A 24866-nucleotide genomic window follows, 5' to 3' on the forward strand; every position below is an offset into this window, starting at 1 on the left:
GAGTGCTTGAATGGTCGGATGTCGACCAGCGTTCCTGAAGGAAATATGCCCTAGAGGCAATAATAAAGTTATTATTTATTTCCTTATATCATGATAAATGTTTATTATTCATGCTAGAATTGTATTAACCGGAAACATAATACATGTGTGAATACATAGACAAAAACAGAGAGTCACTAGTATGCCTCTACTTGACTAGCTCGTTAATCAAAGATGGTTATGTTTCCTAACCATAGACATGAGTTGTCATTTGATTAACGGGATCACATCATTAGGAGAATGATGTGATTGACTTGACCCATTCCGTTAGCTTAGCACTTGATCGTTTAGTTTGTTGCTATTGCTTTCTTCATAACTTATACAAGTTCCTATGACTATGAGATTATGCAACTCCCGTTTACCGGAGGAACACTTTGTGTGCTACCAAACGTCACAACGTAACTGGTTATTATAAAGGTGCTCTACAGGTGTCTCCGAAGGTACTTGTTGGGTTGGCGTATTTCGAGATTAGGATTTGTCACTCCGATTGTCGGAGAGGTATCTCTGGGCCTTCTCGGTAATGCACATCACTCAAGCCTTGCAAGCATTGCAACTAATAAGTTAGTTGCAGGATGATGTATTACAGAACGAGTAAAGAGACTTGCCGGTAACAAGATTGAACTAGGTATTGAGATACCGACGATCGAATCTCGGGCAAGTAACATACAGATGACAAAGGGAACAACGTATGTTGTTATGCGGTCTGACCGATAAAGATCTTCGTAGAATATGTAGGAGCCAATATGAGCATCCAGGTTCCTATATTGGTTATTGACCGGAGACGTGTCTCGGTCATGTCTACATAGTTCTCGAACCCGTAGGGTCCGCACGCTTAAAGTTCAGTGACGATCGTAATTAGGTTTTTTTTGTGTTTTGATGTACCGAAGGTTGTTCGGAGTCCCGGATGTGATCACGGACATGACGAGGAGTCTCAAAATGGTCGAGACATTAAGATTGATATATTGGAAGCCTATATTTGGATATCGGAAACGTTCCGGGTAAAATCGGGATTTTACCGGAGTACCGGGGGGTTACCGGACCCCCCCCCGGGGGGGGGGGGGTTATTGGGCCTACATGGGCCATAAGGGAGAAGAGGAGGGCCGGCCAGGGCAGGCCGCGCGCCCCCTCCCCCCCTAGTCCGAATAGGACAAGGAAGGGGGGGCGGCGCCCCCCTTTCCTCTTTCTCCCTTCCTCCTTCCTTTTCCAACAAGGCAAGAGGGAGGAGTCCTACTCCCGGTTGGAGTAGGACTCCTCCAGGCGCACCCATAGGGCCGGCCGCACCTCCCCCTCTCCCTCCTTTATATACTGAGGCAAGGGGCACCCCATGACACACAAGTTGATTCTCGTGATCGTTCCTTAGCCGTGTGCGGTGCCCCCTTCCACCATATTCCACCTCGGTCATATCGTAGCGATGCTTAGGCGAAGCCCTGCGTCGGTAGAACATCATCACCATCATCACGCCGTCGTGCTGACGAAACTCTCCCTCAATGTTTTGTTGGATCGGAACTCGAGGGACGTCACCGAGTTGAACGTGTGCAGAACTCGGAGGTGCCGTACGTTCGGTACTTGGATCGGTCGGATCGGGAAGACGTACGACTACTTCCTCTATGTTGTGTCAACACTTCCGTTGCTGGTCTATGAGGGTACGTAGACAACACTCTCCCCTCTCGTTGCTATGCATCACCATGATCTTGCGTGTGCATAGGAATTTTTTTGAAATTACTACGTTCCCCAACAGTGGCATCCGAGCCTAGGTTTTATGCGTTGATGTTGTGCACGAGTAGAACACAAGTGAGTTGTGGGCGATATAAGTCATACTTCTTACCAGCATGTCATACTTTGGTTCGGCGGTATTGTTGGATGAAGCGGCCCGGACCGACATTACGCGTACGCTTACGCGAGACTGGTTCTACCGACGTGCTTTGCACACAGGTGGCTGGCGGGTGTCAGTTTCTCCAATTTTAGTTGAACCAAGTGTGGCTATGCCCGGTCCTTGCGAAGGTTAAAACAGCACCAACTTGACAAACTATCGTTGTGGTTTTGATGCGTATGTAAGAACGGTTCTTGCTAAGCCCGTAGCAGCCACGTAAAACTTGCAACAACAAAGTAGAGGACGTCTAACTTGTTTTTGCAGGGCATGTTGTGATGTGATATGGTCAAGACATGATGCTAAATTTTATTGTATGAGATGACATGTTTTGTAACCGAGTTATCGGCAACTGGCAGGAGCCATATGGTTGTCGCTTTATTGTATGCAATGCAATTGCGCTGTAATGCTTTACTTTATCACTAAGCGGTAGCGATAGTCGTGGAAGCATAAGATTGGCGAGACGACAACGATGCTACGATGGTGATCAAGGTGTCGCGCCGGTGACGATGGTGATCATGAAGGTGCTTCGGAGATGGAGATCACAAGCACAAGATGATGATGGCCATATCATATCACTTATATTGATTGTATGTGATGTTTATCTTTTATGCATCTTATCTTGCTTTGATTGACGGTAGCATTATAAGATGATCCCCCACTAAATTATCAAAGTATAAGTGTTCTCCCTGAGTATGCACCGTTGCGAAAGTTCTTCGTGCTGAGACACCACGTGATGATCGGGTGTGATAGGCTCTACGTTCAAATACAACGGGTGCAAAACAGTTGCACACGCGGAATACTCAGGTTTAACTTGACGAGCCTAGCATATAACAGATATGGCCTCGAAACACGGAGACCGAAAGGTCGAACGTGAATCATATAGTAGATATGATCAACATATTGATGTTCACCATTAATACTACTCCATCTCACGTGATGATCGGACATGGTTTAGTTGATTTGGATCACGTGATCACTTAGAGGATTAGAGGGATATCTTTCTAAGTGGGAGTTCTTAGGTAATATGATTAATTGAACTTAAATTTATCATGAACTTAGTACCTGATAGTATCTTGCTTGTCTATGTTTGATTATAGATAGATGGCTCGTGTTGTTGTTCCGTTGAATTTTAATATGTTCCTTGAGAAAGCAAAGTTGAAAGATGATGGTAGCAATTACACGGACTGGGTCCGTAACTTGAGGATTATCCTCATTGCTGCACAGAAGAATTACGTCCTGGAAGCACCGCTAAGTGCCAAGCCTGCTGCAGGAGCGACACCAGATGTTATGAACATCTGGTAGAGCAAAGCTGATGACTACTCGATAGTTCAGTGTGCCATGCTTTACGGCTTAGAACCGGGTCTTCAACGACGTTTTGAACGTCATGGAGCATATGAGATGTTCCAGGAGTTGAAGTTAATATTTCAAGCAAATGCCCGGATTGAGAGATATGAAGTCTCCAATAAGTTCTATAGCTGCAAGATGGCGGAGAATAGTTCTGTCAGTGAACATATACTCAAAATGTCTGGGTATCATAATCACTTGACTCAACTGGGGGTTAATCTTCCTGCTGATAGTGTCATTGACAGAGTTCTTCAATCACTGCCACCAAGCTACAAAAGCTTCGTGATGAACTATAATATGCAAGGGATGAATAAAACTATTCCTGAGCTCTTCGCGATGCTAAAAGCCGCGGAGGTAGAAATCAAGAAGGAGCATCAAGTGTTGATGGTCAATAAGACCACCAGTTTTAAGAAAAAGGGCAAAGGGAAGAAGAAAGGGAACTTCAAGAAGAACAGCAAACAAGTTGCTGCTCAGGAGAAGAAACCCAAGTCTGAACCTAAGCCTGAGACTGAGTGCTTCTACTGCAAGCAGACTGGTCACTAGAAGCGGAACTGCCCCAAGTATTTGGCGGATAAGAAGGATGGCAAAGTGAACAAAGGTATATGTGATATACATGTTATTGATGTGTACCTTACTAATGCTCGCAGTAGCACCTGGGTATTTGATACTGGTTCTGTTGCTAACATTTGCAACTCAAAACAGGGGCTACGGATTAAGCGAAGATTGGCTAAGGACGAGGTGACGATGCGCGTGGGAAATGGTTCCCAAGTCGATGTGATCGCGGTCGACACGCTACCTCTACATCTACCTTCGGGATTAGTATTAGACCTAAATAATTGTTATTTGGTGCCAGCGTTAAGCATGAACATTATATCTGGATCTTGTTTGATGTGAGACGGTTATTCATTTAAATCAGAGAATAATGGTTGTTCTATTTATATGAGTAATATCTTTTATGGTCATGCACCCTTGAAGAGTGGTCTATTTTTGATGAATCTCGATAGTAGTGATACACATATTCATAATGTTGAAATCAAAAGATGCAGAGTTGATAATGATAGTGCAACTTATTTGTGGCACTGCCGTTTAGGTCATATCAGTGTAAAGCGCATGAAGAAACTCCATACTGATGGACTTTTGGAACTACTTGATTATGAATCACTTGGTACTTGCGAACCGTGCCTCATGGGTAAGATGACTGAAACGCCGTTCTCCGGTACTATGGAGAGAGCAACGGATTTGTTGGAAATCATACATACAAATATATGTGGTCCAATGAATGTTGAGGCTCGTGGCGGATATCGTTATTTTCTCACCTTCATAGATGATTTAAGAAGATATGGGTATATCTACTTAATGAAACATAAGTATGAAACATTTGAAAAGTTCAAAGAGTTTCAGAGTGAAGTTGAAAATCATCGTAACAAGAAAATAAAGTTTCTATGATCTGATCGTGAAGGAGAATATTTGAGTTACGAGTTTGGTCTACATTTGAAACAATGCGGAATAGTTTCGCAACTCACGCCACCCGGAACACCACAGTGTAATGGTGTGTCCGAACGTCGTAATCGTACTTTATTAGATATGGTGCGATCTATGATGTCGCTTACTGATTTACCGTTATCGTTTTGGGGTTATGCTTTAGAGACGGCTGCATTCACGTTAAATAGGACACCATCGAAATCCGTTGAGACGACGCCTTATGAACTGTGGTTTGGCAAGAAACCAAAGTTGTCATTTCTGAAAGTTTGGGGCTGCGATGCTTATGTGAAAAAGTTTCAACCTGATAAGCTCGAACCCAAATCAGAGAAATGTGTCTTCATAGGATACCCAAAGGAGACTGTTGGGTACACCTTCTATCACAGATCTGAGGGCAAAACTTTTGTTGCTAAATTCGGAGTTTTTCTAGAGAAGGAGTTTCTCTCGAAAGAAGTGAGTGGGAGAAAAGTAGAACTTGATAAGGTAACTGTACCTGCTCCCTTATTGGAAAGTAGTACATCACAGAAACCGGTTTCTGTGACACCTACACCAATTAGTGATAAAGCTAATGATAATGATCATGAAACTTCAGATCAAGTTACTACCGAACCTCGTAGATCAACCAGAGTAAGATCCGCACCAGAGTGGTGCGGTAATCCTGTTCTGGAAGTCATGCTACTAGATCATGATGAACCTACAAACTATGAAGAAGCGATGGTGAGCCCAGATTCCGCAAAATGACTAGAAGCCATGAAATCTGAGATGGGATCCATGTATGAGAACAAAGTGTGGACTTTGGTTGACTTGCTCGTTGATCAGCAAGCAATTGAGAATAAATGGATCTTCAAGAAGAAGACTGACGCTGACGGTAATGTTACTGTCTACAAAGCTCGACTTGTTGCAAAAGGTTTTCGACAAGTTCAAGGGATTGACTACGATGAGACCTTCTCACCCATAGCGATGCTTAAGTCTGTCCTAATCATGTTAGCAATTGCCGCATTTTATGATTATGAAATTTGGCAAATGGATGTCAAAACTGCATTCCTGAATGGATTTCTGGAAGAAGAGTTGTATATGATGCAACCAGAAGGTTTTGTCGATCCAAAGGGAGCTAACAAAGTATGCAAGCTCCAGCGATCCATTTATGGACTGGTGCAAGCCTCTCGGAGTTGGAATAAACGCTTTGATAGTGTGATCAAAGCATTTGGTTTTGTACAGACTTTTGGAGAAGTCTGTATTTACAAGAAAGTGAGTGGGAGCTCTGTAGCATTTCTGATATTATATGTGGATGACATATTATTGATTGGAAATGATATAGAATTTCTGGATAGCATAAAGGGATACTTGAATAAGAGTTTTTCAATGAAAGACCTCGGTGAGCTGCTTACATATTGGGCATTAAGATCTATAGAGATAGATCAAGACGCTTAATTGGACTTTCACAAAGCACATACCTTGACAAGGTTTTGAAGAAGTTCAAAATGGATCAAGCAAAGAAAGGGTTCTTGCCTGTGTTACAAGGTGTGAAGTTGAGTAAGACTCAATGTCCGACCACCGCAGAAGATAGAGAGAAAATAAAAGATGTTCCCTATGCTTCAGCCATAGGCTCTATCATGTATGCAATGCTGTGTACCAGACCTGATGTGTGCCTTGCTATAAGTCTAGCAGGGAGGTACCAAAGTAATCCAGGAGTGGATCATTGGACAGCGGTCAAGAACATCCTAAAATACCTAAAAAGGACTAAGGATATGTTTCTCGTATATGGAGGTGACAAAGAGCTCATCGTAAATGGTTACGTTGATGCAAGCTTTGACACTGATCCGGATGATTCTAAATCGCAAACCGGATACGTGTTTTTACTGAACGGTGGAGCTGCCAGTTGGTGCAGTTCTAAACAAAGCGTCGTGGCGGGATCTACATGTGAAGCGGAGTACATAGCTGCTTCGGAAGCAGCAAATGAAGGAGTTCATATCCGATCTAGGTGTCATACCTAGTGCATCGGGTCCAATAAAAATCTTTTGTGACAATACTGGTGCAATTGCCTTGGCGAAGGAATCCAGATTTCACAAGAGAACCAAACACATCAAGAGACGCTTCAATTCCATTCGGTATTTAGTCCAAGTGGGAGACATAGAAATTTGCAAGATACATACGGATCGGAATGTTGCAGACCCGCTGACTAAGCCTCTTGCACGAGCAAAACATGATCAGCACCAAGGCTCCATGGGTGTTAGAATCATTACTGTGGAATCTAGATTATTGACTCTAGTGCAAGTGGGAGACTGAAGGAAATATGCCCTAGAGGCAATAATAAAGTTATTATTTATTTCCTTATATCATGATAAATGTTTATTATTCATGCTAGAATTGTATTAACCGGAAACATAATACATGTGTGAATACATAGACAAAAACACAGAGTCACTAGTATGCCTCTACTTGACTAGCTCGTTAATCAAAGATGGTTATGTTTCCTAACCATAGCAATGAGTTGTCATTTGATTAACGGGATCACATCATTAGGAGAATGATGTGATTGACTTGACCCATTCCGTTAGCTTAGCACTTGATCGTTTAGTTTGTTGCTATTCTTTCTTCATAACTTATACATGTTCCTATGACTATGAGATTATGCAAATCCCGTTTACCGGAGGAACACTTTGTGTGCTACCAAATGTCACAACGTAACTGGGTGATTATAAAGGTGCTCTACAGGTGTCTCCGAAGGTACTTGTTGGGTTGGCGTATTTCGAGATTAGGATTTGTCACTCCGATTGTCAGAGAGGTATCTCTGGGCCCTCTCGGTAATGCACATCACTCAAGCCTTGCAAGCATTGCAACTAATAAGTTAGTTGTAGGATGATGTATTACGGAACGAGTAAAGAGACTTGCCGATAACGAGATTGAACTAGGTATTGAGATACCGACGATCGAATCTCGGGCAAGTAACATACCGATGACAAAGGGAACAACGTATGTTGTTATGCGGTCTGACCGATAAAGATCTTCGTAGAATATGTAGGAGCTAATATGAGCATCCAGGTTCCGCTATTGGTTATTGACCGGAGACGTGTCTCGGTCATGTCTACATAGTTCTCGAACCCGTAGGGTCCGCACGCTTAAAGTTCGGTGACGATCGTAATTAGGTTTTTTTGTGTTTTGATGTACCGAAGGTTGTTCGGAGTCCCGGATGTGATCACGGACATGACGAGGAGTCTCGAAATGGTCGAGACATTAAGATTGATATATTGGAAGCCTATATTTGGATATCGAAAACGTTCCGGGTAAAAGCAGGATTTTACCGGAGTACCGGGGGGTTACCGGAACCCCCCCCGGGGGTTATTGGGCCTACATGGGCCATAAGGGAGAAGAGGAGGGCCGGCCAGGGCAGGCTGCGCCCCCCTAGTCCGAATAGGACAAGGAAGGGGGGGCGGCGCCCCCCTTTCCTCTTTCTCCCTTCCTCCTTCCTTTTCCAACAAGGCAAGAGGGAGGAGTCCTACTCCCGGTTGGAGTAGGACTCCTCCAGGCGCACCCATAGGGCCGGCCGCACCTCCCCCTCTCCCTCCTTTATATACTGAGGCAAGGGGCACCCCATGACACACAAGTTGATCCTCGTGATCGTTCCTTAGCCGTGTGCGGTGCCCCCTTCCACCATATTCCACCTCGGTCATATCGTAGCGGTGCTTAGGCGAAGCCCTGCGTCGGTAGAACATCATCATCGTCATCACGCCGTCGTGCTGACGAAACTCTCCCTCAATGTTTTGCTGGATCGGAACTCGAGGGACGTCACCGAGTTGAACGTGTGCAGAACTCGGAGGTGCCGTACGTCCGGTACTTGGATCGGTCGGATCGGGAAGACGTACGACTACTTCCTCTACGTTGTGTCAACACTTCCGTTATCGGTCTACGAGTGTACGTAGACAACACTCTCCCCTCTCGTTGCTATGCATTATCATGATCTTGCGTGTGCGTAGGAAATTTTTTGAAAGTACTACGTTCCCCAACAGTTCCGCCTCCACTTGAACCGGTGGATCCGCTGCCGTTTCTGTCTCCACGGCCCGGGCTAACATACGAGAAGCTCTGAAGATGATGATGTCTGCTCGCTCTTCGAACTTATCAGCAAATCGTCCTATTAGTTTGTCTTGTGTCTTTCAATTACGTTCTCGATGAATAATGAAACTATGTGCCTCTTGTAATGCCATTTGTTCATTATCTATTCAGTTTGAACATTAAGTTAACTTCATGCCATTTGTTCTTGTCAATATGAGTATACTTTCATGGTAAAAGAAATGAGTATATACTTTCATGGTAAAAGATATTGATTTTGAAAAGAAGCAATCAATTAAACTTGAAACTCATAAAACACATGACCCTCCCGCCATGGACCCTGGCGGTAAGGTCACACAACCTACCGCCAGGGCACTTCGATATTCGTTACAGAAACTTTTCGAGGCAAAAACCCAGCAACCACCTACCGCCAGGTGTTCTGGCGGTAGGGTTAGACAGGCTACCGCTAGGGCCCATGGCGGTAGGTTACTTATCCACGTCAGCTCGGGCAAACGGTTGCCGTTCCCCTCCGTCGCACCCTGCCGCCAGGTGCCCTGGCGGTAGGCTGTCTAACCCTACCGCCAGAACCCCTGGCGGTAGCGAAAGGGTCAGATCCCAAAATTCTTTCCAACAGGGGTCAGATCCTGAATTTCTATGCGAAAATGGTCAAAACACGAAATTTAGCCACCAGTCGATTTGACAGTAAGACTAGCCACAGCGAAGAGTAACATACACTAGTAGCATACACATATTTCTAGACTATGTTACTACTCGAAATCATTTGTTGAGTTGGACTCGACGTTAGACTAGTCACAGTGGGAAAGTAACTTAGAGTAGTAACATGCATATGTTACTAGTCTATGTTAGTACCTCCACAGTGGGTAGTAACATATGTATTGTGTCATGCATCACTTCATTTATTAGGTTGTAAACTCATCTTTTCTTGATATGTGTGATGATACAGTAATTAGCTAGGTTACCACATGTCTTTTTTCATTAATTACATACCACATCATTTATTTTGCCTAAATAAATGTGATGTTACCATCTACTTCCTCCGTTCCTAAATATTTGTTTTTCTAGATATTTTAACAAATGATTATATACGGAGCAAAATGAGTGAATCTATACTCTAAAATATGTATACATACATCCGTATGTGGTAGTCTGTTTAAAATGTCTAGAAAGACAAATATTTAGAAACGGAGGGAGTATATGTGGGTAGTCTTACTGCTCAAGTTACTTCCATTATGACTAGTCTAAAAATACCGCTCCTACTGTATTCAGATTGATGATGATTACGGCATGGGTACAGGTGCAAATTACAAGGCGAGGTTAGTCATTCATTGCGAGGCAATTAGGAGACGCGTGCGTGCATCTCTAGTTCCAACCAGACCAGTGGAGTACGGCTGATTTAGCAGTATCTGCACTGGCCCGGAGACCGACCGGGCTGCTCTGATCTGCTCGCTCCTCGGGCGACTGAATCAAGCTTATAAATCCGCTCAAAATCCTTGGCCGCTCCGGCCAAAACTTTCGAATTCGAATTCGAGGAGAGAAGCTCGGCTAGCTCACGCCCCCAGACCAATATATACAAAACAATGCATGGATCGACTACGACACACGATGCAGTGGTACACTACACTACAGTGATCAATTTTCTAGCTGCCGTGTGTGCTTGCGGGTAGTGGTACCGTACGTGCATGCATTTGTTTATGCCGTCTCGATCCCATCCCCATGTCAACCAACCATCCATCCATCGATGGCGTGGCGTGTGCAGTGGCTGAGGGGCGTCGTGGCCGTCTGAATCAGACGCGCAGTCAAAAGAAAAGAAGGATCGTCTCAGACAGAGGAGAGGAGGCCCCGGCCGGCATGGGCCGGCTGCGTCGCTGCTGCCGTGCTTTTGCATGCCTGCGTCGCTGCGCCTGCTCAGTGGCCTGCATGGAACTACGGATGGATGCCTCGGGGGTCGTGCTCCTTGAAGAAGCGTGCGCGCGCGCGTGCGTGCGTGCGCGGGGGTGGCGGGCCTGCCATCGCTGCCATGCCAAGCAGCAGTGTCTTCTTCTCTTCCTTTAATAACTTCCTTGTTCGGCTTACGCCAAGGTGACATCCTGCAGAGCGACCTGACAAGCCGTGAATTTTGGCAAAGCACCGCTCTCCAACTCCTACTCCTGCTGCTCCACTGCTCCTACTAACCATGATACTAACAGTTAACAGCAAAAATACAGTATAGATGCATATAAAAACTTGTGAAATTCTTCCGTGCAACAAGGGATTTCTTTTTTGATGGTCTTTGCAGGGAAAACGAAAGGCATTGACGTGGCGGCCCGCCTACCACACCACCCTCTTTATTCCCCGCTACCACACTCCATTTCCATCTACGAGCTAGTAGCGCACTAAGCAAAAGTCCATTGAATCGCTTAAAAAATCGCAACGTTAACATCGTCTCCCCAGCCCCAAAGTCGCAACTCAAGGAGGAAAGGGGAAAAAAATATGACAGCGCTGTGCAAAGACGCTTGCTAGTCGCAGCAGTGATCCAGCCGGTTGGATTAGGGAGATTAGTAGGTCTCCGGTCAACGGCCGAGCCTCCGGGGTTTAGGGTGGCTGAAAGGGGGGCGCTCGCCACTTGCGCGCCGCAGCCGGCCTCTCCGGCCGGCCGGCGGTGGTTTGAACGTGGAAGATTCGTGCTGATGGATTAAACTAAGGGGTGTTTGGTTCAGGGACTTTTTAATCCCAAAAACTAGAAAAAAATTCTTAAAAGGTTTCTAGAAACCAAACAGGAGGGACTTTTTCTATAGGGATTAGAAAAAGACTCTACTGAAGAGTCTTTTTTGATTAGTCCCTGGGACTAGAAAAGATCCTAGGACTTTTGAACCAAACACCACCTAAGCTAAGCCAAGCCACGCAAAGCAGAGCATCCCGCGATGGATTAAAGGTCAAAGCACCTTTGCTAGGCTCACTCTCATGACCCCCGGGAAGATTTGCACCGCAGCTTTAACTATCCCGCGCCTTGTCGCCTAGCTTTTACATGCGTGCGAGAATGAGCATATGTGGTAGCAGTAGCAGTAGTTGGTTCGGTTTGGTCACGGCCGCACGTTTCGTGTTGCGATCCCTGCACGGTACATTTGTCGCGTGGAGCAGTCGCGTTTTTCTTGACCGTCTGCGTGATGGTTCCCCGTCCGTGCGACCTGACCTGGCAAGGGACAGTGCGGTTGCTTTGAGTTGGACAAGTAGACAGATGGGACTTGCCTGCCCTTGCGTGTTGCCAAAACGTTAAGCTCGTCTACCGTAAAAGGAGTGGAAAGGATGGCGGTCTCAGAGCTCGAGGTTAAAAGCTTCTCTTTTCTGTTCCTCTCCGTCTCCCGCCTCCGGCAACTCTGGGGCCCTTCTATCACCAAATGCCAAGGAAAGAAAGCTTCCCAGATTGTTCGGCTTTGGCTGTCAATGTCATGAAAACATTCAGAAGTATGTGATGAGCTCTGAAGGTCAGGCTGCTCTGCTCGGGCACATACGCACCCCATCAGAGTTCCCACTTCCCAGAGAACCGATGGTGCTAAAAGTTTCTTCTCGAAATAGTCTTTCACCCCGTTTTATATACACCGATATTGCTCTGTAAAAGTTTATTCTTCGCCATTTGGCAATTGTCAGCAGAGTTACGACCACGAGATGGGAAATTGTACCATACTACAATATCATTAGGTATCACCTCCATGCACATGCGACGTTTACAGAAAAATGCAGTCGTATTTATATCCCATATACAACAACATACAGCGTGATAGACAGTTTTCTGTTCCCTGTTGCTTTCCAGTAATGTACCACGAGTAATCTAACTGACAGATGAGCTACATCACAGCCTAGAGCTACGAGAACACGGAAAGCAACACAGGCTAGCAGCTGCTGATAACAGATTACTAACAGGCTCGGCGGGCTACCTCGTTGCGAATTGAGATGCCGGCACAGCAGCGATAAGTTTCAACGACGGCTATGACGATCAGATCACTACCTAAAAGATGAATGATCGTGATAGAGCTGCGTCGGGGCAAGGAAAATCGAGCTTCTGCAACAACGGCGATCAAAACAGTCCATCTGGAAAACTCACCAGATGCTTTACAGGTTGGGCAGAATTCTGCTGTGGCGATTGAGAACTAGCATACACGAGCTTGCCGGTCATGCTGTCCGCAGACTCTACTTGCGTCTACTGCTGTACTTGTCAAAACTACTCTACAAATCAATGTCTGGCAGCGGCACCTTCCAATAATTCCAGGAGTTGTAGTCTTCCTGCACAGCATTATAATCGATGGTCAGAAACCAAAATAAACAGTACTCGCTGTTCTAAAAAGTAGTGATCTAAACTATCTTATAAAAGTTTACAGAGGGAGTACTATGTATCACTTGAATGGTAAAACACCATGAGTAAGTGTACTGCTATCATTCTGGTTGCTCTCGAAAGAATAATCAATAGGCATGTCTACATCTTACAGCAGAAGAACGTTCAAGTTCTTGATAATATAGAAGAGAAAGAAAAGATAAACATGCCCCTGCCTCAGTGTAGCTAATCTTCTGAGTGTAGTTTGCACGTAGACAAGTCTAGTGCATTTTATCTCTATGTGACCTTTTATCGCTGTTTGGAAAAATCATTGTAACTGACTGTACTACTGTGTAAGCATCGGTGCCAAGTTCAAACATGTAGTTAGAAAACTGTTCCCTGATAATTGCAATTTTTATGATTAAAAAATATCCTTACGGTTCCCTTTCATGAGGAATATCCGTATAATTTGATGGCTATTAAAAATTAATACACAAGACAAAACAACATTATCCAAACTCTCAACTGGCAAAATGTACTAGGTAAAAGACGAGTCTAGAAGTAGCAAAATGAAATGGATAGAAACTATTAAGGTCTGAGTAATACCCAGCATACGTGAATTTGTTGTTGTGTATTTGATAATTGTTACTTGTTCCTAACTACTCCCTCCGTCCCAAAATAAGTGTCTCAACCTTAGTACAACTTTGTACTAAAGTTAGTACAAAGTTGAGACACTTATTTTGGGACGGAGGGACTATAACACTGTTCCACTATGTCTGGAACCACTGCAAAACACTACTCCACTATGTCTGGAGTAACTAGCATAGTTCAGATGAATGCAAAAAAAAAACAAAAAAAACTAGCAGAGTAAAGAATGGCCACTGACCTGCTCAACCAAAGTTGTTGGAGGGAACATGTCATTGACAAGGGTATGCAAGGAGGTATAGGACTTCACATCAACTGAACTATTGATGGCCACTTCACCCTGCATGCCAACAAGATGTGACTTAGGAGGCAATCACACATCGAGCACAACATTAATGACTTCGACTTAGTGTAATTGAGATACCTTGGGGTTGATGATAAAAATCTTGCCTTTCGAAATTCCCATCTTTTTGTATGTAAGCTCGTCAGTGTCTCTGTTGCCAAATCCAGCATAAAATGGATTGTAGTCGGAAGGAAAAAGTGCTTTAATGTCCTGTCAAAGAATAAAAATAGAAGATGTCAAAAGCCTGTGGCCTTATGTGCCTAAAATTATGCCCCAGCCTTCACAAGAGAATTTAGGAGCCAATCCCATGAAAAACCTTAGTTAATCAACCAAGCTTAGGGCTCCTTTGATTCAACGGAATTGCATAGGATTTTTGGAGGATTTAAACCCTTAGGAATTTTTCCTGTGATGCTCGTTTGATTCGTAGGATTGGCATCCTTAGGAATTTTTCCATATGATCCATTTGTACTACATTTTGGAGGAAAATTTCCATCCACTCAAACCTCTTTGTAGAATTCCTTTGTTTTTCCTAATGCTATCAAACATTCTTTCAAATCCTGTAGGATACTATGGGACATGTCACCCTATTCCTGCATTTTTCCTATTCCTTCATTTTGACAATCCTGTGAATCAAAGAGGCCCTTATTATTTGTTTGTGTATTACTCCCTATGTTCCTAAATATAAAGTCTTTCTAGAGATTCCACTATGGACTACATACAGAGCAAAATGAGTGAATCCACACATAAGTACGTCTATATACATCCGTATGTAGTCCGCATTGAAATCTCTAAAAAGACTTACATTTAGGAACAGAGGGAGTAGAAGGGTAAGATCCCATGGGAGAATAAACAGGCATGGGCCAATATATGACCTTAATTCCATAGAAATTGCAAATCCAGAAAAATCATAAAGTCACATTTTTTATACTTTCATTATTACTCACTCCGCAAACTAATATAAGAGCGTTTGGATCACTACTTTAGTGATCTAAACACTCTTATATTTCTTTACAGAGGTGCTAAGCAAGCAAACTTAGGAAGCTGATTCTGACAGTTACCTCCAGACAGGCAATCTTGAACTCATGTGGTGCTCTTCGTATAACTGAGAAAAACAGAGGAACCATTAGAAGATGCTAAAAAATAATTTTATATTGCAGTCAAAGAAGAAAATATTTTATCATTAATAGCAAATTTTCGGTGGTCAATCAGAGGGTCTACAGATCATCCGGTAGAGTTAAGTGAATCCAAATGGCAAATTAATTTGCTAAAATCATAATCACGTTACCTTCTCGGTAGAGCGAAGGGAACAATCCATCGGGCGAAATTACAACAGGTCCATTAGGCATTACTTTCCCATCCTGCAAAATTGTAAAAGTATGGTTGAGTACATAACAAACTCAATAGAAAATACTAGCAATATAAAATAGACATCTATTAGATAATCGATGCAGTTATACCACATATATGATCAAATCACTACGAGTTGAATAGAAGGGACAGAAGGAAACAACAAATGGCAACAGCTAATTTACCTGTTTTAGATTGAAGAGGAAGTTTTTTGTCAGATATGCCTGGACAATGGCTCTAGCGCTAAGGAATATCAGTTGATAACCATTTTCCTGGATAGAAAACAGAAGACTCATCAGAAACGTACGTGGCGTATGTGCTCAAAACTGGGTACAATCTCATCCAAATATAAAATCCTGAAACAAAATCTCAAAATTGTGTATCACACCTTTATTGCAGAAAAGAGTCGAGCAACACCAGACTGACTCCAATCTCGTCCGACTAAAGGCATGACCTGGCCCAAGACATCAGACCTGAAATGTAACCCACTCACATTCAGCTGTTGTGATAATTTACAGCAAAAGTTCATGTACAGAGCTCTAGAATGCAAAGGGAAATGGTGCAGCAAGCTGGAAATTCATTGGATGGAGCTAAGGTTTAATTCAGTCAGTGCATGGCAGCATTGTCCACTGAAATTTTCGGTTGAGCTGAGAAGGAAATTTGCTGGACATGTGTGACCAAGAAAGTACATGCAATTTATTTCCTGATAATCCAACTTAAGAGAGAAACAATTGATTACAATCACTAGTTTTCAAACAAAATGAGCATGGCGCCTTGAACTCAAAATGAAAGAGATAAACTTTGCCATTTAAATCTATGCCCGAGTTATTTTGCAAAGCACTATTGCAGTGATTGAGAGACAGATGTTGGCTAATTTTACCAATTGCTGACCTAATATTCACATGTACCAGACCATGTATGATGATAGAAATCGTTCCAACTAAGATGCAAAGAGTGTCATCCAAGGCCTAATGGTGCCAATGGGAAGTTTTGCCACCATTTTAACATATCACAAAGTGAGCATAGTGCCTAAAGGTTACAAGAAATGAATAACCTCAATATTAATAGAAAAGGTTCAGCTTAGACGGCACATAGTTTGTACCTAGAATTACATGTAATAAATCTAGAAGCAAAACAACTCATTGACTCATTCAATTTAACATCCAAAGATGTAGATGCTTAAACTAGCAGCTTCTTTGTTCTCCAAATACTCTGCTTAGATTCTATGAGACCACAATTCAAAATAAAGTACTACAAATTTCATTTGTGAACAAGCAAATTGTTTGAATCTAGTACAAGGCGGATCCATCTTTCAATCAATATTGCCGTGAACATGAAGTGAGATAAAATAAGAATACCACATGGCAACATTTAATATCACGAAATTATTGTATATACAGCAGTCCATTATTTGGCTGGAAAATTATGCTAGTTTGATATAACAATTACAGTTTGATGAGACACTATGAGCCTATGACAGATGAGCGGCTGAAATATTTTGTTCCACAATACTAAGCTGACAAGTGACAACTGATAACTATATGAAAGTGAACTACAAACTTTACCTTGTGATGGTTCCATCCACGTCGGATATAACAATTTTTGCATTCCATTTCCACACGTAGATATGTGCATCAACCTAGCAAAAATAATAAATATGAATATAAAGATCCCTGAAATAACAATAGGAAATGATTAATTAAGCAAAAAGAGGCATGAACCACCTGCTGCTTCCCAAAAACTCTGGTGCAGAAGCTAAAGGTGACAATGTTTTGTCCCTCCTTAAGATTTAGAGATGCCACCTGTTCGCTAGTGGGAATTAAAGTCCGCACAAATTGCTTTCTTGGTGACTGGTCTTTATTGTTGGCTGGGGCTTGCTCATCCATAGGACTTAAGACTGTCTCTGTGTCAAGAAAAATATCCTCAGAAGAATCACTATTACTGCGTTGAAGAGATCTTGATATCCTAAATGGAATAGGCCACAGCCTCCATCTCCGGCTTGGGGACAACCCAAGAGAATCATCTCTCGAATTGGGTGTTTCTTGGCGTTCAACTGGAATAGCATCGATAGGTTCTACACAGAAGTCTGGACCAAATACAGCCTTCCCAAGAACAACATGAGAAACTTTACTCCATGTGAAATAGTTACAGCCAATTCTGACAATAAGGTTTGCATTTTTTATTATTGATGGTCCAGACAATTTGAAATCCTCCTCAGGGACAAGATGTTGTTGGAACACCTCATCAGCAGATGTTTGGCCCATTCCTGGCCGTAGCAAGTGCCCACACAGAGAAATCTCAAAGCCTGCCAGTATAAATCAAAGAAAAACTATGAGACCTTATCTTATAAAAAAGAGATACATTGCTGACTGACATGTGCTTACCCAAACCCTTCTGTAATTGGGGGTGCTCTTCTTTATTTATTTCCTCTTCAGCAGTTGGGTTCTCCGGAATGCTTCCTAATTTGTCTCTGTCACTGCTTGGGGACATTCGCAAGCGATCAGATTTACAAGCTCCAATATTAGAAGGGGTGGTATCTTTCCTCCTTTCATCAGAACCCCCTTCACAGGACAAGTCAGCTGCCTTGCCATAGACAGGAGAGCAGTCTTCGCTGCGTGTTATATTATCATCTGAAGTAACTGACGAAACATCCACTTCCTCTATATGCTTTAATTGATTGGATTGATCACAGTGCGCAGTTTCACTTCGATCTTCTCCCAGATCTATGTCAATATCGGAACGGATACTCAGACTAAGCTCAGAATCCCTCTGGTGATCAAATTCAGGTGAAAAGAGTTCAGTTCCTGAATCTCCATCATCTTGTGATGTCAAATCCAAGCAACTTCTGAAAGTATCAAATCTGCTAAAACTAGCCTGAATATTCTCATTGCTTTCATCACAAATTTCGTCGGACTTAGATGGGGATTCGCATGCCTCATCATTCTGAACCTCATCTTCATTGGTCAAGGGTTGAGAACCCTCATCATTGTTCTCCAAGATATCAAGGGACACTTCTTTATTGGGCAAGAGTGGATCAACCTCAGCGTTGCTCCCTGAAATATCATTAGCCTCATCTTCCACATTCAGCATTTGATAATTCGGACCATTGTTCCCTGACTGTGATAAACCCTGAACCTCATCCTCAATAATCCAATTGCTGGCATCACAAACCTTGCCTGCCTTGGATGGGGACTTGCAGGCCTCATTGTTCTGAACCAGTGGAATATCAGAAGTCTCATCTTCATTGGTCAATGGTTGAGAACCCTCATCATTGTTCTCCAAGATATCAAGGGACTCTTCTTTATTGGGCAAGATTGGATCAACCTCAGCGTTGCTCCCTGAAATATCATTAGCCTCATCTTCCACATTCAGCGTTTGATAATCCGGACCATTGTTCCCTGACTGTGATAAACCCTTCACCTCATCCTCAATAATCTCATTGTTGGCATCACAAACCTTGCCTGCCATGGATGGGGACTTGCAGGCCTCATTGCTCTGAACCAGTGGAATATCACAAGTCTCATCTTCATTGGTCAATGGTTGATAAGCATCATCATTGTTCACCGACACATCAAGGGCTTCATCTTTATTGGGAAAGGGTTGATAGCCCTCACCATTGTTCCCTGAAACTTCATGAACTCCATCTTCCATGACCAAAGGTTGATAATTCAGACCGTTGTTCTCTGATCGTGACACACTCTGAACCTCATCTTCATTGGTCAATGCAACACAGTTGCTCTGAACCAGTGGAATGTCACAAGTCTTGTCTTCATTGGTCAATGGTTGATAAGCATCATCATTGTTCACCGACACATCAAGAGCATTGGTCAATGCAACACAGGTCTGGCCTTCATTAACAGAGACATGGAGGCTTTCATGTGCATTAACTGGGATGTCATGTGACCCATCCTTCAAAATTGACACCTCCCGAAGCTCCTCCAAAGCCTCTGATGGATGTTCAGAATCAAACTTAACCTTTTCCTGTGATATGTATAAACCATCCAAAATGCCAGATTCCCACACCTCGCCACCGCGGCTGAGATCGCCACTCGAGCTCTCCCCAGGCCCCAAATGGAACTGGGGGTCACTTAGTTGCACATCCTCCATATTCTCCTCAGTTGAAGAAATGGGAGCAGTTAGAACACACCCGTTCACACTAACCAAAAGCATCTCTGAATTGCCCCCACCCCCACCAGCTTGATTTGCCAAATCCTCTGCCTCCTCCAACTTGGAATAGCCATATGAATCAAACTCCTCTCCATTTTGTACCTCCTGATCCTCATTCAACTCTGGGCCGACCAACTGGCTGTAAAGTTCCCCGTCACTCTTACTACGCAGAGGAGTTTCAGGCTCGCTCGTAGCTTCTTCTGCAGCGGTCTCGGAGTCCTCACCACCAGGCACGAGCTCCCGCATGAAGTATGCCTGGCCAGAGTTGTCGAGCAGCATGTGGAAGCTGGCGTCCACGCCATTGACGGCGATGGTGACGACCTTCTCGTTACGCTTGAGAACACCCTGGAACTTGCCAAAGCGGACATACCAGGGCGTGCTGCGGTAGGAGCCGTCGGGCTGCTCAACGACGATGATGTCGACGGCGCCGCCGAAAGGGTGGAAGGGCGTGGCAACGGAGTACATGCCCTGCGAGAGGACACGCCCCACCCCGCGCCCCACCATCCCCACCACGTCCATCTCTGCACGAGCCCTCGATCGCACGCATCAAACACTCGGCGATCCGCTCGATTCGTCCAATCGCTTCATCAATTTCTGCAATCAAATGAACACAAAGCATGAGATTGTATCCGTACTCCCCCGCGCAGCAAACAAATCAACTCGACCAGAACAGAACTCTCGTAACAATCCAAGCAAGTTAGGGTTCGCCACCAACCGAGGGAAAATCAATCCGAGCCCGGGTACGGACAGATCTCGACTCCACGCCAGGTCAGGTCAGTGGAGCGGGCGAGGACGTGGGCGATACCTCCGAGGTGGCGCGCGTGCTTGGGTGGAACAAAGGCGGCGGAAGGTCAATTGAGGCTGTGGGGGACGGAAGGGGGGAGGGGAGGAGAAGAGGCCGGGCCGGAGTGGGGGTGTTTTCCAGAGAAGTTTCCCGAGCTGTTCTCGCAGGATATTACGGAAAAATATAGACGTGTCGGGCCTTTTTTTTTGCAGTTTCTCTTCAGTCATTTGGTATTATTTCGTGATATAATTGCTGGTAATATTGGCATTTGAATTCGAACTTCCAAGTGTCCTGAGATCTGCTGGAACATTATCGCGACAGATTACCATTAGTGAAAAAACTCGTGCTGCCGTGAGCTGACTCATGAAGATGTTCAAACAGAAACCTGCTTAAAAAAACAAGCAGAAAATGTCCAAAAACCTGCGGGCATTTTCCAGACCTCGGTTACCCAGATTAATACTGTAGCCCGCATGCCCATCATCGATTCCCAGGCGAGGCAAAACCCACAGACCCCCCGATTCCCAAGCCCAGAAGAGCAGTCGCCTCCTTCCTCCGGCAGGGAAAGCTCCGCGAAACTTACGCCGCGAGCAGTAAAACCGGGACGCGAAGTTTCCTTCCCGGATGAAAAAGGGGACGGAAACAAATGCCAAATCGAACTGGATCCAAATCAACTAGTAGTAATCGGAGAGGGAGCGCGCAGGGCGGGGACTCACCGCGACTGGGCTCGGCCGCTCGCCGCTCCTCTCAGGCGGGCCCGTTCGTTCGTTGGGGGGGCCTTCGCGTCGGCTCCGGAGGGGTCGCTCGCGCCGGCGTCGCGGGTCGCTGGGGGGGGGGGGGGGGGGGGGGGTGGGAATTGGGGGGAGACCGACGGGGGGTGAAAAGGGGAAGGGGATAGGCGGGCGTTGAGAGCCGCATTTATAAGTGAGCCCGTCCTCCGCACGCGGAGCGCACGTGGGCCGTCGCGGCCCGCCTCGCCACATGAGCGCTGCTCGGTGTGGGATGACATGTGGGGGCACGCGGGTGTCGGGGACCACGTGTCATTGAGAGGTATATGCGGACTGGTGGGCGCGGAGGAATGAACGAACATGTCGCCACGTCGCGCAGAGATCGTTGCAGGCAGAGAGTGATCGCCCGAGCTGCCTCAGTTGTCGTCCGCGTCCTCATTTTAAAATCCGAATCATGAGATGCGTTGCTGAAGAACGGGACGTGAGAAATTCTGAGCGTGAGAGGCTGTCACGGTGGGCCAGGCAGGAGTTACGCCGCCGCAGGGCCCACCTGGCATGGTGTTGAAGGCTTTTTCGTCGCAGGAATAGTTGGTTGCTGGGCGTAGTAAAGCCTGTGATGGCGTTGTCTTTTCTTGTTGCCTAAGCCTAACCGCATCCACCTAACCTATTTATTGTACCTGTGTATAGCAGCGTACTGGGGAAAGAAAATGGAATAGCAACCCTACCCTTCACCGATCGCGCCGTTGACTGGCAGTTTGACGTAGCATCAAAATTGCGAATTCTGGCTAAAATGTGCAAGTTACGAGCGCATGCTCATTTGACCGAGAAAGGCATTTTCGGTACCAATCTCGGGAGAGGGGCATTTTCGGTACATTGCCGTACCTTTAACAGCCCCGAGCGTCGACGTGTGGTGTGCGTCCGTACGTACGTGATCCATGCGCGGGGGCAAACGAAACGATGGCGTGCGGATCTTTGCCAGCCACCACTTGACAAGCGCGGTTATCCGGGCGAATATGCCTGCGTGCCTGGTGGCCTCCAGAACGTACCGCCCGGTTGCTTTCCTCCCATCCATCTCGTGCGTGCGTGCGTGCGTGCACCGTCATTCCCCTTCCATTTTCGGGCCATTCCGCCGGTGGTCTCTGCGGCTGCTGCTGTGCGATAGTACTCTACGCGCGCGGTGCCTTGTGGCGTGAAGCGAACGCGTTCGGGTATACACGATTTGGTCTGCGTTTCCAGAAGCTCTTGGCAAGTTGGGGTGAAGGGTGCGGCGCTGCATCGTATCGCCGCGGACCAGCCACGGCCACACGACCGCCGGGTCGGGTGGATAGACGAGACGGTGGTAGGATCCAACAATGACTCAGGAATGATCAGGACGCACGAGGGCCAAACAAACGAGATGGGACCGCCGCGCGCGCGCGCAGCCCGGCCGGGCGACGCATGACGGGGCACCACGGCAACCGGCGTGGCGTACGACTGTACAATACAAAGAGCGTGCGTGCGGTGGCGGTTGGCAGAGGCAGGCAGGAAAGTAGAACCCTTTGCTGCGACGCATGCCCGCCGTTGGTTACTTCTCGCCGTTTTCTGCTTACAAGTTGAGGCTTTTATCCAGTGTTCAGAGGAACAAGCGACCAAATTCGGTATAAAAGAAAAAGGCTAGGCATTCGTGTGATGTCTTCTTTTCCTGGCATTCTCGTGTGAGTGTGACATGTTCGTTACACGAAACCGTGAGACGGGTGAGCATTCTCACGCCTTGCCCAACTAAAAGGTTTTTTATGAGAAAAAAATCAGCGTTCGTTCATCTACCTGTCCAGGCCATGTGCTCGTTTCTCTGCAGGTACAATACAACCGGAACCGGCTCCTTGACGTGCTGCAAAGGCGGCGAAGATACAGTGCTCCATTGTGTAAAATCATTGAGGCAAGTCAGAGAGCTAAGCGAGCACTGTAGCTAGAATAGTAGCTTCTTACCGTAGATAAACGAGGGTTTAAATCACTGTTCATGCGCCTGCAGCGAAGCAAGGTCAGGGGACTGTACCTCTCCCTGCCTTTTTTCTTTTTGAAACAAGGATTTGCCATTTTCATTGATTGAGGCAAGGTTTAAGACAAATGACCGCAAAGCGGGAGACAAATAACTACTCTCACAGCATTACAATGCTCAAGTGGGTGGCACCGGCAATAGCCCAAAGATGAGCCTCCTCTGTTATCTTCGCGACGAGCAACATCGTCGTAGCGGCGGTGTTACGAAAAACCCTTGCATTACGATCTTTCCAAATCTCCCAAGACATAAGTATGAACAAGGAAGCGATAGCCTTTCTCTGATCTCCAAAGCAAGGCAAACTTCTGAATATGCTCTGTGGTGAGCCCATGGTGGGTATCAATCTGACTAACCCAATAATTGTTGAGAGAGCTTTTTGGACCGAGGAAGATTTCTTTTTTGAGAGGTCAAATATCTTTGGAGCAATATCTTTAGGTTTCATGCCGCCGAGCCAAGATGATTCCCAGAATTTTGTCTTACATCCATCTCCAACACTAGTTGTGGTGGCTGCCGCAAAAAGGTCTCTATCATCATCATTGCACGGTGTTCATGTCCCAACCCAACCCAGGTCTTGGGAGGGGGGGTGTCAGCCCATTCATACCAAAGCCATCGAAGTCGAAGGGCGGTAGAAAACTTCTCAAGGTTGAGGATTCCCAAACCACCAAGGATCTTGGGCTTGCAGATGAGTTCCCGGTTGCCCTTGCATTTTCCACTGGTCACCTTATCACAGCCCTCCCAAAGATAGGCACGCCGCAAGTTATTAATCTTCTTCCTCACTTCCACCGGCAATTCCAGGGGCGCAATATGATATATAGCAATGGCAGTAAGCACTGCCTTGACCAAGACAACACGGTGTCATGCTTTTGTCACGACAGATATCCTCATGGGAGAACTAAGTTGTGAGGCCATTGTTGATAGGTGAAAGCTTTGACAGGGTTGATCGGAAACTAGAGACGTGGGTTTACCCAGGTTCAACCCCTCACCATGGAGGTAATAGACTACTCCTACTTGATTGCTATTAATGATGATGATCTTGATTACAAGGGTGTTGTAATGCTACCAATGACTCGAGAGATTCTAACGTGTCCTCAGTGTTGGGGAACGTTGCATGAAAATTAAAAAAATTCCTATGAAACACCCAAGATCTATCTATGGAGATGCAATGCAACGAGAGGGGAGTGTGTCTACATACCCTTGTAGACCGAAAGCATTAGCGTCGTAGTGCTGTTGATGTAGCCGTACTCTTCATGATCCAATCGTGATCCAATCTGATCTTGTACTGCACATGCGGCACCTCCCAGTTTAGCACACGTACGGCTCGTCGGCGTCCTCTCCTTCTTGATCCAGCGAGCGAGGGAGATGAGGTAGATGAGATTTGAACCAACACGACGGCGTGGTGGTGGTGGCAACGGAATTCCGGCAGAGCTTTGCCAAGCACATACCGGTGAAACGTGGGAGGAGTAGGGAGAGGTAACGGGCAAGGGTCAAAGGGGGGCTGCCCCCAACGACTCCCTACCTTTATATAGGCGTGGAGGGGGCTGGTGGCTTGCCCTCCAGGCCCCTAGGGTCGTTGGCCAAGGGGGAGGATAGAAATCCCTCCTTTCCTTCCCCACCGATCGCTAGGGATCCTGATCTTATCCCTTCGAGATATGATAATATTCCTTTTAAGGGAGGATCTTGGTGCGCCTAGGCCAGAGGTGTGGGGACTTTCCCCACTACCCACACTCATGTCTATGGT

General features: G+C 45.6%; 1 protein-coding gene across 2 annotated transcripts; it reads right to left on the reverse strand.

The window, feature by feature from the left end:
- Positions 1–12500: 12500 nt before the first annotated feature.
- On the reverse strand, positions 12501–21218 carry PAH1 (Lipin family protein). 2 transcript variants are annotated; one of them, XM_048685956.2, is made up of 11 exons: positions 21085–21218; positions 17805–20181; positions 17145–17725; positions 16986–17059; positions 15809–15893; positions 15606–15692; positions 15359–15431; positions 15132–15175; positions 14155–14283; positions 13972–14070; positions 12501–13057 (listed from the first exon to the last, which is right to left on the reverse strand). In XM_048685956.2, exons 2-11 carry the CDS (start codon positions 20104–20106, stop codon positions 13001–13003), a joined length of 3531 nt encoding a protein of 1176 aa, XP_048541913.1. In that variant the 5' UTR covers positions 20107–20181; positions 21085–21218; the 3' UTR covers positions 12501–13000. The 2 variants fall into 2 exon arrangements, with proteins under 2 accessions (XP_048541913.1, XP_048541905.1); XM_048685948.2 differs by lacking the exon at positions 21085–21218 and adding an exon at positions 20303–20543.
- Positions 21219–24866: the final 3648 nt, after the last annotated feature.

The sequence above is a fragment of the Triticum urartu genome, chromosome 1A, assembly GCF_056163025.1.
Source record: "Triticum urartu cultivar PI428250 chromosome 1A, HENAU_Tu73, whole genome shotgun sequence".
NCBI lineage: Eukaryota > Viridiplantae > Streptophyta > Magnoliopsida > Poales > Poaceae > Triticum > Triticum urartu.

Bases quoted from the DNA above. Each gene is read 5' to 3' on its own strand.
- PAH1 (XM_048685956.2), bottom strand. From the start codon at position 20,106: ATGGACGTGGTGGGGATGGTGGGGCGCGGGGTGGGGCGTGTCCTCTCG. The intron at 15,894-16,985 runs GTAAAGTTTGTA...GTTACATTTCAG, and splicing joins GTGGATGGAACCATCACAAG to GTCTGATGTCTTGGGCCAGG. The intron at 15,693-15,808 runs GTGTGATACACA...TTTTCTATCCAG, and splicing joins GACTCTTTTCTGCAATAAAG to GAAAATGGTTATCAACTGAT.